Source organism: Bombina bombina, chromosome 3, assembly GCF_027579735.1.
Source record: "Bombina bombina isolate aBomBom1 chromosome 3, aBomBom1.pri, whole genome shotgun sequence".
Taxonomy (NCBI): domain Eukaryota; kingdom Metazoa; phylum Chordata; class Amphibia; order Anura; family Bombinatoridae; genus Bombina; species Bombina bombina.
In genome coordinates, this window is record NC_069501.1 from 114106655 (window position 1) to 114122036 (window position 15382).

At 40.1% G+C, this 15382-nt stretch overlaps 1 protein-coding gene across 1 annotated transcript in view; it reads right to left on the reverse strand.

Annotated features, from left to right (window-relative positions):
* The window catches only part of IFNAR2 (interferon alpha and beta receptor subunit 2), a 255966-nt gene that overhangs the window by 59782 nt on the left and 180802 nt on the right, over positions 1-15382 (reverse strand). Inside the window, exon 7 of the mRNA XM_053705967.1 lies at positions 2496-2632. Within this exon, the coding sequence (XP_053561942.1) occupies positions 2496-2632 (137 nt within the window). The remainder of the gene's footprint in view (positions 1-2495; positions 2633-15382) is intronic.

Consider the following 15382-nt stretch of genomic DNA (forward strand, 5'->3'; position numbering starts at 1 on the left):
TCCTGTAGTATCTTCTGACTCAGATGCAACGTGAGACATCTTGCAATATGTAAGAGAAAAAACAACATATATATAAAGCAAAATTGATCAAATTCCTTAAATGACAGTTTCAGGAATGGGAAAAAATGCCAAAGAACAAGCTTCTAGCAACCAGAAGCAAAAAAGAATGAGACTTAAATAATGTGGAGACAAAAGTGACGCCCATATTTCTTTTGCGCCAAATAAGACGCCCACATTATTTGGCGCCTAAATGCTTTTTGGCGCCAAAAATGACGCCACATCCGGAACGCCGCCAAAAAAGTCCGCGCCAAGAATGACGCAATAAAATGAAGCATTTTCAGCCCCCGCGAGCCTAACAGCCCACAGGGAAAAAGTCAAATTTTAAGGTAAGAAAAATGTTAAATTAAAATGCATTATCCCAAATATGAAACTGACTGTCTGAAAATAAGGAAAGTTGAACATTCTGAGTCAAGGCAAATAAATGTTTGAATACATATATTTAGAACTTTATAAACAAAGTGCCCAACCATAGCTAGGAGTGTCACAGAAAATAAGATTTACTTACCCCAGGACACTCATCTACATATAGCAGATAGCCAAACCAGTACTGAAACGAGAATCAGCAGAGGTAATGGTATATATAAGAGTATATCGTCGATCTGAAAAGGGAGGTAAGAGATGAATCTATACGACCGATAACAGAGAACCTATGAAATAGACCCCTTAGAAGGAAATCACTGCATTCAAATAGGCAATACTCTCCTCACATCCCTCTGACATTCACTGCACGCTGAGAGGAAAACCGGGCTCCAACTTGTTGCAGAGCGCATATCAACGTAGAATCTAGCACAAACTTACTTCACCACCTCCATCGGAGGCAAAGTTTGTAAAACTGAATTGTGGGTGTGGTGAGGGGTGTATTTATAGGCATTTTGAGGTTTGGGAAACTTTGCCCCTCCTGGTAGGAATGTATATCCCATACGTCACTAGCTCATGGACTCTTGCTAATTACATGAAAGAAATCTCAGCTAGTTTACAGTAAAGAAAATGACTGCACTGTGCAGATTTATGTGTACACAGCAGTGAAAACTGCATCTAAAAAGAAAAGTAGAAAGGAACATCAAAATTTGTGGAAATTAGAAAAAAAAAATACAAAAAACAGAGTAAAATGGAACACACATAAATTACAGACCCATGATCCCTACAATTATTCTGAATTAGAACTCAACCCACTGAATATGAACATATACAAACATGTGAAAAGATTGGTGAAATTACTTTTCTTCATCCGTGCAAAATGACAGGGGTGGGATATCTACCATCTTAAACTTCTGGGAGGTGTTTTTTAAATTACCTTAGAAGTGATATAAATAGTACCGCCATTTTAAACCAATATATAAGGACAATCCATTAACAAAAACCAGTCTCTGTACATGAAGTTCCATTTTTCTTTTAATTATGCACACAGGGGCGGAACTACAGGGGGTGCAGAGGTCGCAACTGCAACCGGGCCCCCGAGGATGGGGGCCCAGCTTCAAAACAACTAAACATTTTTTTCAATAAAAAACGTTGACCTGCCACTTGCTGCACTGATATCATGCGAGTGTGACTTGATGCTTTACTTGTCTACAGGGGTTAGTGTTTCTGTTTTAGCCATTGGTGAGTGTGTGTGTGTGTGTTTGTGACTGTGTGTGTATTTATGCATGTATATGTGTGTGTATATGTTTGTGGAACCAACAAATTACAGACCTTGTTACTACAGCATGGGGGGGGGGTAAACCATGTCACTATACAGTACCACTATATAAAGTAGGGGGAGCTGGACCATGTCACAGACTACTGTGGTCACTTTATAAAGTACTGGGGTGGGTAGGGTCAGGCCAGCAATTTCACCGGCAGATTACAGACTGTGTCACTAACTCACTATATACAGTACTGGTGGGTTAAACAGTGTTACTATATACAGTAAGAGTGGGTCAGACCATCTCGCAGACTGTGGGCACAGGGTACCTCCTTTTGCAGACATGTAATCTGATTCACATTTTTCCCCCTGTGTTAAATGTAAAAAAAATAATAATAAAAAATATATGTATCAAATTTACATTTTTTTGTTTTGTTGGGGTGTGTGTGTGTGTGGGGCCTTCTTAGATTCTTGCACCTGGGCCCTGTGGTTTCTAGTTACGCCTCTGCATGTACATAAAACATTGAGAAATATTCTAGCCCACAAAGTATATCTCCTTGACAAATTTCATGAAGATTGGTTCAGTTTTTTTGGCTGTAGCTTGGTCTAAATTTTCATTCAAAATAAGCTGTTTTTTTCACACACAAATATAATAAAAATACTAAATTAGTTTAATTCCAATTTTTTTAAAGAGAAATTAGAGAGATCTGGATGACAAACAAAATTGGTAAAATGATTAACATTTGTCCGGTGTTTAACCCAGAATTCTTATTTATACTGCACTTAAGAAAAATAAAAAAATATAACAACTTACCAAAACTTTGGGGAAGAACCCAATATTCATGCAGAGATATCCAGCTCTGTCCAGTGCAATCAAAATGATAATTAATCCAATTAAAAGGACTATCCCACCAATAACAGCTCCAATTATGTATGATTTATCTGTAATATCTGTAAAAAATAAATACAAAAAAATAGTTAAACAAATTTATTCTGACACGTCCAATTTAGATAAATGTATACGCATAAAAAAAAAGCATATACAGTGCATAGTTGCAAAAATATTAGTATTAGTCCATCACACAATACATATAAAAATAGACCTGAAAAACTGATAACTTCTAACACAATATATTTCTATTTGCTGCATAGTGAAGCTTGTATGGGGCATCAAAACCAGTTTTAAAATAAGTTATAGCTCATAAGCTTTGTGCTTCAAGTTTTCCTTTTTTATACATACACTTAAAGGGACATGAAACCCAATTTTTTTTCTTTCATGATTTAGAAAGGGCAGGCAATTTAATACAACTTTCAAATTTACTTCTATTATCTAATTTGCTTCATTCTCCTGATATCCTTTTCTGAAAAGCATATCTAGATAGGCTCAGAGGCTGTTGATTGGTGGCTGCATATAGCTGCCTCTTGTGATTGGCTCATCCATGTGCATTGCTGTTTCTTAAACAAAGGATATCTAAAGAATTAAGCAAATTAGATAATATAAGTAAATTGCAATGTTTAAAATTGTATTCTCTACCTGAATCATAAAAGAATTTTTTTTTGTTTGATATTGAGTCCTACATTGCACTCACTCCCCATAAGTGTGGTCACACTAGCAATAAACATTTTTTATTACTCAAATTATTTTCTATCTTGTTTAATTATTATGTTATTTCACTCTGATAAACCTAAATGTATGCTTACCTGATAAATTCCTTTATTTCATGGTGGTGAGAGTTCACGGGCCTTGATGAGTGGGATTCAATTTCCGGCCACTAGGAGGAAGCAAAGATACCCAACATACAAAGAGCTTTTAATCCCTCCCAACCCCCTATACAGCTCAGTCTAACATACATCAGAGTGAACAAGAACATCAGACAGGAAAGACAAAGTAGGGCATTAAAGGGACACTAAACCCAAATTTTTAATTTCGTGATTCAGATAGAGCAATTTTAAGCAACTTTCTAATTTACTACTATTATCAAAGTTTCTTCATTCTCTTGGTATCTTTATTTGAAAAGCAAGAATGTAAGTTTAGATGCCGGCCCATTTTTGGTGAACAACCTGGGTTGTTCTGCTGATTGGTGGATAAACGCACCCACCAATAAACAAGTGCTATAGAAAGTTGCTTAAAATTGCATGCTCTATCTGAATCACGAAAGAAATAACATTTGTTTTGTTGTTGTTTAAAAGACTACAAAGAAACACAGAATTTATACTGGGTGGGTCTCATGGACTCTCACTGCCATGAAAGAAATGTATCACTTAAGCACAAATTAGGTTCTCTTTCATAAGGTGGTGATGTGTGGGATCTATTACCCAAGCTGTGGAGTCCACAAGTATATGGGTGGGACAAAAAAAAAACATCTTTAAGGCAGTAAACTGCCAGACACTGGTCTGAAGGACTTGTCAAGTAACAGAAGAAAAAAACGTTGCAGAGCGAGTGCAGGAGTTCTAAGCTGCACGTAGGATATAGAGCATGCGAAGACCTCAAAAATGTACAGGTATCCACTGTTAAGGTAAAAGAAACTTAACAGCACATCTGCACCAAGTACGCTATATAGTTGGTATTATTACTATTATATCAAACTGTGCTACAAACACTATGCTACATATAAGGTGGTATCAAGGTATAGATTTATACAATTTGATTTATTATAGACTGCTATATACACACTGGTAATGAAACATTTTAACCCCTTCACTACCTGGAATATACACACACACACATTTTTTTAGAAGACAACCCAAGGTATTGAGCTAGGCCAATTTTGGTATATTTCATGCTACCGTTTCGCTTGTGCAGTTATAACAAAAATGAATGTAAAAGCTTCTCTGAGGTACCCTTTGTTCATAAATAGCAGATATGCATGGCTTTGTTATTGTTTTTTGGTAATTAGACGGCCACTAATTGAAGCTGCACACCATGCTTCTAAAATTCCTGGCAGTGAAGAGGTTAGTTAGCTGTCAAAGGTTATAGTATTCTAGTGTAAGTATTACCCTCCTGACACCTGGATAAACCCTCCTAAACAGCTCTTTCCCTTCCACCACCATCTTAGGTACTGGCAGATAGTCTGCCAGTATTAAAAGGAACAGTTTACCCCAGAACTCTCTCCTTTAATGTGTTCCCATTGATCCATTTTACCTGCTAGAGTGTATTAAATTGTTTACAAGTAGCTCCTTAGCCTTTATATTTGCACTTGAAATAGCTGATTTAGCCTGTAGTATCCCTACCTATACTGAAAGTTTCTATACCTAGGTATAGGCTATTGAGAAACTATGTAAACACAGCCAGCAGAAGAAGAAATTACACTCTAAGTAGGAGGCGGAAGAGATAAAGTTCTAAAATATTCCTTTTCAATTGTTTTTTCTAAGTGTTGTACAGAGACAGAGATAAGAAAGGGAAGCATTTGAGTGATAAGATAACGAGATCTGATTTGTCAGCAAGCCAAGGCTATTTTGATGGGTTGGCAAATCCAGCCATTTATAAAAATAAAAAAAGCATAAATTAGGAATTTCTCATACAGTTTATATGCTGCAGCTGGTATAACAAGTCATGTGGAACGCATTCAGGGAAAAAACAATTTTAAATTTTACAGTGAACTGTCCCTTTAAGTTTTAGGGCTCTTTTTTTTTGCATAAATTAATTTACTATATTTATTTTCTGCAGTGTAGGATCCCCCCTTACCATCCCATCTCCCTGATCTCTCCCAAACAGCCCTCTAACCCTTCCCCCTCCTAATGGTGTCTACCATCTTAGGTACTAGCATAGGGGTCCCCACTCCCTCCCCCCTCCGCCTCTGTGCCGTCCACCCGTCTCCCTTCGGCATTGAAGGAGATTCTTACGGACAGTGACACAGACCGTGTCAATGTTTGTAACGATATGGCAATCTGAACTTATATGCTCCCGGAGCACAGATCATACGCCGTTACTATATGAGGGCTTATTGCCTGCAGCTCAGAAACAGCAGCTCTCACTTTACAGCCAAGACTGCTGGGCTTCATACCTCGTATCACATAACATATATACGTCATATTGGGTCAAGGGGTTAAGACTTTAAAACTATAAATATTTCATTTATAACTTGTAGATTTATGGTGACCAGTCACAGAATGTGTTTTATTATTTTATAACATTAGTTTGTAATTATGTTATAAACCACTATATATTATATTTCAATCTGTATGGAATACATTTGAGTATTGGTTCTGTAGTTGTGGAAACTGTTTGAGGAAACAGTTTGTTAAAAAGCATTTAAGGGTTAATAGCTTAGCACTTGGGTCTGTCTATACATCAAGCAACTAATCCTAACTAAAGCATGAAAGCAAAAACTTGAACGTCTGGAAGTTTGGCTACTTTTCTATAGTATAAAACAGAAAGAGCTGACATTTAACCCTTTAAAGAACTCGCTGACAAACCCTTGTCCAGACCACCCTGCAAAAACTGAAAGATTCTTGCAATTCTAAAGGAATGCCAAGAAAAACCTTGACTTCCACACCAGGAAAAAAAAAAACTTTCCAAACCTTTCTAGTCACAGATTTCCTTGGCTTGATAAGAGTGTCTACCACAGCATCATATACACCACTTTGCTTCAAAACCAACCTTTCAATCTCCAAGCAATCAAATAGAGAGCTTGAAGAAAGAAAGAAAGAAAAAATAAACAAAAAAAAACACAAGAGATCCTGACTCTGTTGAAGAGACCAAGGAGGAACAATGAACATCTTAGCTAGGTCTGTATACCAAGTCCTACAGGGGCGAGGCTGAAGCAATCAGGATGATTGCTCAATGCTCCTGCTTGATACAATCTATTAATTTTGAAAGACAAACAAATGGGAGAAAAATGTAGGCTAGACAAAATGACCAAGGCACTATTAGAGCTTCTACATGTTCTGCTTTCAGGTCCTTGTTCCTGGCACAGTATCTTTGAGGTTAGTGAGGCCATTAGGTCTATCGCCAGGGTTGAAAATTATAACAAAACGCTACTAGTCCCAGTTTACTAGTTAGTACACTATAAATTCCAGAATGCTATGTAACTCCCAGAATACTGTTCCTCTAAAACAGAGCTACATTCAGGAGAATTAAAAGAACCCCCCCCCACAAAAAAACAGAATTTATGTTTACCTGATAAATTTCTTTCTCCAACGGTGTGTCCGGTCCACGGCGTCATCCTTACTTGTGGGATATTCTCTTCCCCAACAGGAAATGGCAAAGAGCCCAGCAAAGCTGGTCACATGATCCCTCCTAGGCTCCGCCTACCCCAGTCATTCGACCGACGTTAAGGAGGAATATTTGCATAGGAGAAACCATATGGTACCGTGGTGACTGTAGTTAAAGAAAATAAAATATCAGACCTGATTAAAAAAACCAGGGCGGGCCGTGGACCGGACACACCCTTGGAGAAAGAAATTTATCAGGTAAACATAAATTCTGTTTTCTCCAACATAGGTGTGTCCGGTCCACGGCGTCATCCTTACTTGTGGGAACCAATACCAAAGCTTTAGGACACGGATGAAGGGAGGGAGCAAATCAGGTCACCTAAATGGAAGGCACCACGGCTTGCAAAACCTTTCTCCCAAAAATAGCCTCAGAAGAAGCAAAAGTATCAAACTTGTAAAATTTGGTAAAAGTGTGCAGTGAAGACCAAGTCGCTGCCCTACATATCTGATCAACAGAAGCCTCGTTCTTGAAGGCCCATGTGGAAGCCACAGCCCTAGTGGAATGAGCTGTGATTCTTTCGGGAGGCTGCCGTCCGGCAGTCTCGTAAGCCAATCTGATGATGCTTTTAATCCAAAAAGAGAGAGAGGTAGAAGTTGCTTTTTGACCTCTCCTTTTACCTGAATAAACAACAAACAAGGAAGATGTTTGTCTAAAATCCTTTGTAGCATCTAAATAGAATTTTAGAGCGCGAACAACATCCAAATTGTGCAACAAACGTTCCTTCTTTGAAACTGGTTTTGGACACAGAGAAGGTACGATAATCTCCTGGTTAATGTTTTTGTTAGAAACAACTTTTGGAAGAAAACCAGGTTTAGTACGTAAAACCACCTTATCTGCATGGAACACCAGATAAGGAGGAGAACACTGCAGAGCAGATAATTCTGAGACTCTTCTAGCAGAAGAAATCGCAACTAAAAACAAAACTTTCCAAGATAATAACTTAATATCAACGGAATGTAAGGGTTCAAACGGAACCCCCTGAAGAACTGAAAGAACTAAATTGAGACTCCAAGGAGGAGTCAAAGGTTTGTAAACAGGCTTGATTCTAACCAGAGCCTGAACAAAGGCTTGAACATCTGGCACAGCTGCCAGCTTTTTGTGAAGTAATACCGACAAGGCAGAAATCTGTCCCTTCAGGGAACTTGCAGATAATCCTTTTTCCAATCCTTCTTGAAGGAAGGATAGAATCCTAGGAATCTTAACCTTGTCCCAAGGGAATCCTTTAGATTCACACCAACAGATATATTTTTTCCAAATTTTGTGGTAAATCTTTCTAGTCACAGGCTTTCTGGCCTGAACAAGAGTATCGATAACAGAATCTGAGAATCCTCGCTTCGATAAAATCAAGCGTTCAATCTCCAAGCAGTCAGCTGGAGTGAAACCAGATTCGGATGTTCGAACGGACCCTGAACAAGAAGGTCTCGTCTCAAAGGTAGCTTCCAAGGTGGAGCCGATGACATATTCACCAGATCTGCATACCAAGTCCTGCGTGGCCACGCAGGAGCTATCAAGATCACCGACGCCCTCTCCTGCTGGATCCTGGCTATCAGCCTGGGGATGAGAGGAAATGGCGGGAACACATAAGCTAGTTTGAAGGTCCAAGGTGCTACTAGTGCATCCACTAGAGCCGCCTTGGGATCCCTGGATCTGGCCCCGTAGCAAGGAACTTTGAAGTTCTGACGAGAGGCCATCAGATCCATGTCTGGAATGCCCCACAGGTGAGTGACTTGGGCAAAGATTTCCGGATGGAGTTCCCACTCCCCCGGATGCAATGTCTGCCGACTCAGAAAATCCGCTTCCCAATTTTCCACTCCTGGGATGTGGATAGCAGACAGGTGGCAGGAGTGAGACTCCGCCCAAAGAATAATTTTGGTTACTTCTTCCATCGCTAGGGAACTCCTTGTTCCCCCCTGATGGTTGATGTACGCAACAGTCGTCATGTTGTCTGATTGAAACCGTATGAACCTGGTCCTCACAAGCTGGGGCCAGGCCTGGAGAGCATTGAATATCGCTCTCAGTTCCAGAATATTTATCGGTAGAAGAGATTCTTCCCGAGACCAAAGACCCTGAGCTTTCAGGGATCCCCAGACCGCGCCCCAGCCTATCAGACTGGCGTCGGTCGTGACAATGACCCACTCTGGTCTGTGGAACATCATCCCTTGAGACAGATTGTCCAGGGACAGCCACCAACGGAGTGAGTCTCTGGTTCTCTGATTTACTTGTATCTTCGGAGACAAGTCTGTATAGTCCCCATTCCACTGACTGAGCATGCACAGTTGTAATGGTCTTAGATGAATGCGCGCAAAAGGAACTATGTCCATCGCCGCCACCATCAACCCGATCACTTCCATGCACTGAGCTATGGAAGGAAGAGGAACGGAATGAAGTATCCGACAAGAGTCCAGAAGCTTTGTTTTTCTGGCCTCTGTTAGAAAGATCCTCATTTCTAAGGAGTCTATAATTGTTCCCAAGAAGGGAACCCTTGTTGACGGGGATAGAGAACTCTTTTCCACGTTCACTTTCCAGCCGTGAGATCTGAGAAAGGCCAGGACAATGTCCGTGTGAGCCTTTGCTTGAGGAAGGGACGACGCTTGAATCAGAATGTCGTCCAGGTAAGGTACTACTGCAATGCCCCTTGGTCTTAGCACCGCTAGAAGGGACCCTAGTACCTTTGTGAAAATCCTTGGAGCAGTGGCTAATCCGAAAGGAAGCGCCACGAACTGGTAATGTTTGTCCAGGAATGCAAACCTTAGGAACCGATGATGTTCCTTGTGGATAGGAATATGTAGATACGCATCCTTTAAATCCACCGTGGTCATGAATTGACCTTCCTGGATGGAAGGAAGGATAGTTCGAATGGTTTCCATCTTGAACGATGGGACCTTGAGAAATTTGTTTAAGATCTTGAGATCTAGGATTGGTCTGAACGTTCCCTCTTTTTTGGGAACTATGAACAGATTGGAGTAGAACCCCATCCCTTGTTCTCTTAATGGAACAGGATGAATCACTCCCATTTTTAACAGGTCTTCTACACAATGTAAGAACGCCTGTCTTTTTATGTGGTCTGAAGACAACTGCGACCTGTGGAACCTCCCCCTTGGGGGAAGTCCCTTGAATTCCAGAAGATAACCCTGGGAGACTATTTCTAGCGCCCAAGGATCCAGAACATCTCTTGCCCAAGCCTGAGCGAAGAGAGAGAGTCTGCCCCCCACCAGATCCGGTCCCGGATCGGGGGCCAATATTTCATGCTGTCTTGGTAGCAGTGGCAGGTTTCTTGGCCTGCTTTCCCTTGTTCCAGCCTTGCATTGGTCTCCAAGCTGGCTTGGCCTGAGAAGTATTACCCTCTTGCTTAGAGGACGTAGCACCTTGGGCTGGTCCGTTTTTACGAAAGGGACGAAAATTAGGTCTATTTTTTGCCTTGAAAGGCCGATCCTGAGGAAGGGCGTGGCCCTTACCCCCAGTGATATCAGAGATAATCTCCTTCAAGTCAGGACCAAACAACGTTTTCCCCTTGAAAGGAATGTTTAGTAGCTTGTTCTTGGAAGACGCATCAGCCGACCAAGATTTCAACCAAAGCGCTCTGCGCGCCACAATAGCAAACCCAGAGTTCTTAGCCGCTAACTTAGCCAATTGCAAAGAGGCGTCTAGAGTGAAAGAATTAGCCAATTTGAGAGCATTGATTCTGTCCATAATCTCCTCATAAGGAGGAGAGTCACTATCGAGCACCTTAAGCAGTTCATCAAACCAGAAATATGCGGCAGTAGTGACAGGGACAATGCATGAAATGGGTTGTAGAAGGTAACCCTGCTGAACAAACATCTTTTTAAGCAAACCTTCTAATTTTTTATCCATAGGATCTTTGAAAGCACAACTATCCTCTATGGGAATAGTGGTGCGTTTGTTTAAAGTAGAAACCGCTCCCTCGACCTTGGGGACTGACTGCCATAAGTCCTTTCTGGGGTCGACCATAGGAAACAATTTTTTAAATATGGGGGGAGGGACGAAAGGAATACCGGGCCTTTCCCATTCTTTATTAACAATGTCCGCCACCCGCTTGGGTATAGGAAAAGCTTCTGGGAGCCCCGGCACCTCTAGGAACTTGTCCATTTTACATAGTTTCTCTGGGATGACTAAATTTTCACAATCATCCAGAGTGGATAATACCTCCTTAAGCAAAATGCGGAGATGTTCCAATTTAAATTTAAATGTAATCACATCAGATTCAGCCTGCTGAGAAATGTTCCCTAAATCAGTAATTTCTCCCTCAGACAAAACCTCCCTGGCCCCCTCAGATTGGGTTAGGGGCCCTTCAGAGATATTAATATCAGCGTCGTCATGCTCTTCAGTAACTAAAACAGAGCAGCCACGCTTACGCTGACAAGGGTTCATTTTGGCTAAAATGTTTTTGACAGAATTATCCATTACAGCCGTTAATTGTTGCATAGTAAGGAGTATTGGCGCGCTAGATGTACTAGGGGCCTCCTGAGTGGGCAAGACTCGTGTAGACGAAGGAGGGAATGATGCAGTACCATGCTTACTCCCCTCACTTGAGGAATCATCTTGGGCATCATTGTCATTATCACATAAATCACATTTATTTAAATGAATAGGAATTCTGGCTTCCCCACATTCAGAACACAGTCTATCTGGTAGTTCAGACATGTTAAACAGGCATAAACTTGATCAGGAAGTACAAAAAACGTTTTAAAATAAAACCGTTACTGTCACTTTAAATTTTAAACTGAACACACTTTATTACTGCAATTGCGAAAAAACATGAAGGAATTGTTCAAAATTCACCAAATTTTCACCACAGCGTCTTAAAGCCTTGAAAATATTGCACACCAATTTTGGAAGCTTTAACCCTTAAAATAACGGAACCGGAGCCGTTTTAAGCTTTAAACCCCTTTACAGTCCCTGGTATCTGCTTTGCTGAGACCCAACCAAACCCAAAGGGGAATACGATACCAAATGACGCCTTCAGAAGTCTTTTATAAGTATCAGAGCTCCTCTCACATGCGACTGCATGCCATGCCTCTCAAAAACAAGTGCGCAACACCGGCGCGAAAATGAGACTCTGCCTATGCTTTGGGAAAGCCCCTAAAGAATAAGGTGTCTAAAACAGTGCCTGCCGATATTATTATATCAAAATACCCAGATAAAATGATTCCTCAAGGCTAAATATGTGTTAATAATCAATCGATTTAGCCCAGAAAAAGTCTACAGTTTAAATAAGCCCTTGTGAAGCCCTTATTTACAATCGTAATAAACATGGCTTACCGGATCCCATAGGGAAAATGACAGCTTCCAGCATTACATCGTCTTGTTAGAATGTGTCATACCTCAAGCAGCAAGGGACTGCAAACTGTTCCCCCAACTGAAGTTAATTGCTCTCAACAGTCCTGTGTGGAACAGCCATGGATTTTAGTTACGGTTGCTAAAATCATTTTCCTCATACAAACAGAATTCTTCATCTCTTTTCTGTTTCTGAGTAAATAGTACGTACCAGCACTATTTGAAAATAACAAACTCTTGATTGAATAATGAAAAACTACAGTTAAACACTAAAAAACTCTAAGCCATCTCCGTGGAGATGTTGCCTGTACAACGGCAAAGAGAATGACTGGGGTAGGCGGAGCCTAGGAGGGATCATGTGACCAGCTTTGCTGGGCTCTTTGCCATTTCCTGTTGGGGAAGAGAATATCCCACAAGTAAGGATGACGCCGTGGACCGGACACACCTATGTTGGAGAAAACAGACATTCAATTGTCTATTTTTATGACCCCAGATAGAATAAAGCACATTCAATGAAAATGGACAGCTCTTGCAATACTGCCCAAGTTAGAATGAAGCTGCGCACAAGCAAAGGGTGGGAAAGTTCCCACGGGAATAGGGCCCTAAATGTCTCCTATATTTGTTTGTCAAATTTTTTCTCGTCTCTTACAAGTATTGTATCATTGTTTTACTTGTAAAGACTCGAGCTACTGAGGAGAAATTTTGTGCACAAAGAAAAGTATTCTCCAGCTGTAATCAATAAAAACAACCTTTATTGTGTATACAGGGTCCAAATAAGCAACGTTTCGGGGCTGACACTTAGCCCTTTTTCAAGCTAAGTGTCAGCCCGAAACGTTGCTTATTTGGACCCTGTATACACAATAAAGGTTGTTTTTATTGATCACAGCTGGAGAATACTTTTCTTTGTGGATATTGCTGGGCTTGGTAAGCCTTCTCCGTGTTTCTGTGAGTGGTGGGTGCTGTATTTCATTTGCTTGTTTTGAGAAATGTTGTGCGCTACTGACCCATATTGGAAGATGTAGAAATGCCCGGCAACAGTGAGAGTGCACTTCTGCCTGTCAAATCGTAAAGAAAAAATAAAGGCAGCCAGTCACAAAATAGGGAATACAGAGACACTCACTGCACATAAAAAACCCCATCTAAATACATGAGAATACACATTTTTAAGTTATAATATACTTTTGTATGAGGGGCGGAGCCACCTCTGGAGGAGAGAAGACACACAGAGTGAACTCCTGCAAATTATAAATATAAATACAATTTATTCCTGTTTCAAGGTGACTGTTTCTGAACTGAAGTGGATAAGTCATCTTAGGATATCAACCCACAAAGGCTGACTTCAAATAGTGACAAGATACACCAAGAAATTGAAGCTTTAAGGTTGTGGCCTGAAAACTGGTCTGTGGTGCTAAACGCTGTTACCAACTTCCGCGGGTCAAGCATACCTCCATGCAGCTCGTCTGTGTAGAGTATAAGGCATGTGAATCCAAAGACTCCATTGAGAAAGGTAATACAAAATAAGCTGCAAGAAAAGTGTTATTAGCGAGACTAGTATTTATTGGTGCGCAAATTAAGCCTTCTACTTGCCATTCCCCTGTGGTGCACATAACATTATTGGCTGGAAGTGACAGTAGCGGCTTTCTAATCTACCTCCATCAAAGACTATTCCACATATAGCATAAATTATAATTACCCCAAAACACCTTTTGAACTTGGGGACTAAATTGATAAAGTTTAATACAGGCTATATTAGACTAACCGTTTTATACATACACTCAAAATGTTACAAAGACGGTTATGCTCTTGCCCTTTGCTAACAAGGTGTAAAACAAACTGCAATATTTACTCATCTGAACATCAATATTTTCCTGTCTTTGTGTTGGATCAATGTGATTCGGACTTAGAGGAACCCACAGGGAAAATATTACACCGTTACTGAAGAGAGGAGGGGAGAAGTTTGTAGAGTGAGGGAATACAAGAAAGAAAAGAATACAGAGAGAGGTCGCAAAGAGTTTGCTTTATTTACAGTAGAATGCTCATTTTTATTCTGCTGAATTTACAATTGCTTCTGTGAAAATGTACTAATTATGCCTTGAACTTACACACTTACTACCGGTCTGGATGTGGAACAGTCCCTAAATCGCATGTCTTCCATGTTTCTATGTAAATAGCATATATTATATAATATATAAAACTGCTCTATTTAATCTACAGCAATAAAAAGTGGGCAGCATTCTCCTAGTATCTTCTAAGCAATGTTAAAAAGAATTTCCATTTCAATACAAAATGGCTTCTACAAAGAGCAGAACACAGTCAGTAAAGAAGTGTATTTCGAAATCTCAAGAAAAGAAAAAGCTGCAGGCTGTGGAGCAAACGTCTTCACAAGATATGCCTGGAAATGAGGACACTTCTATAAGTATAAATGACCAACTCTTAGGCTCTTCTCAAGATCATTTAATGAAACAAATCAAAGCACTATTCCACGAGGAACTAAAGTCTGCTCTTCAGGAACTTAAAACATGATATTGTGGAAATTGGTGGATGTACCTCTGAACTTGAGGAGAGAGTGGATGACATCTATGAAGAGATCCCAGAAATCCATAAAACTATTAGTGATGAACAGATTAAGATCCAGCAATTAGAGACTCATTTGGGGGATCTGGAATGCAGATTGAGGTCTAATCTTAGGCTTCAAAACTTACCAGAAAATTATAAAGACCTTGATGAGGTTTTGTCTAACATCTGGAGACTTGTTATACCAAAACGTAGAGGACAATATGCTGTGGTTAATGGATAGGGCTCACAGGGCGCTTAATAAACCACCGATTGCCAACACTCCAAGAGATATAATAGTGAAATTTCACTACTACACCAATGAAGTTACATTGATATGTTGTGGGGGTGGTGAAGATTTTGTTTTTTGGTACCCCCATACACAAATGCTAAGAGTTAGTTTACTCATTTTATTGGGTTCAAAAGTTATACATTATCATTTATACTGTTCTGTTTTAGTTTATTCTAGTATAAAATAATTTCTTGGTTCATACACCGTCTTTGATGTAACAGATGAGGAAACAAGAAATAGTAATGGAAGATTCTAAGAAGTAGAAGATAGGTGGGATATAAGGAATTATTATGTCTATGTTTATCTTTGAACCTATATCCTCCTATAATGGGGACACCGCTCCCTA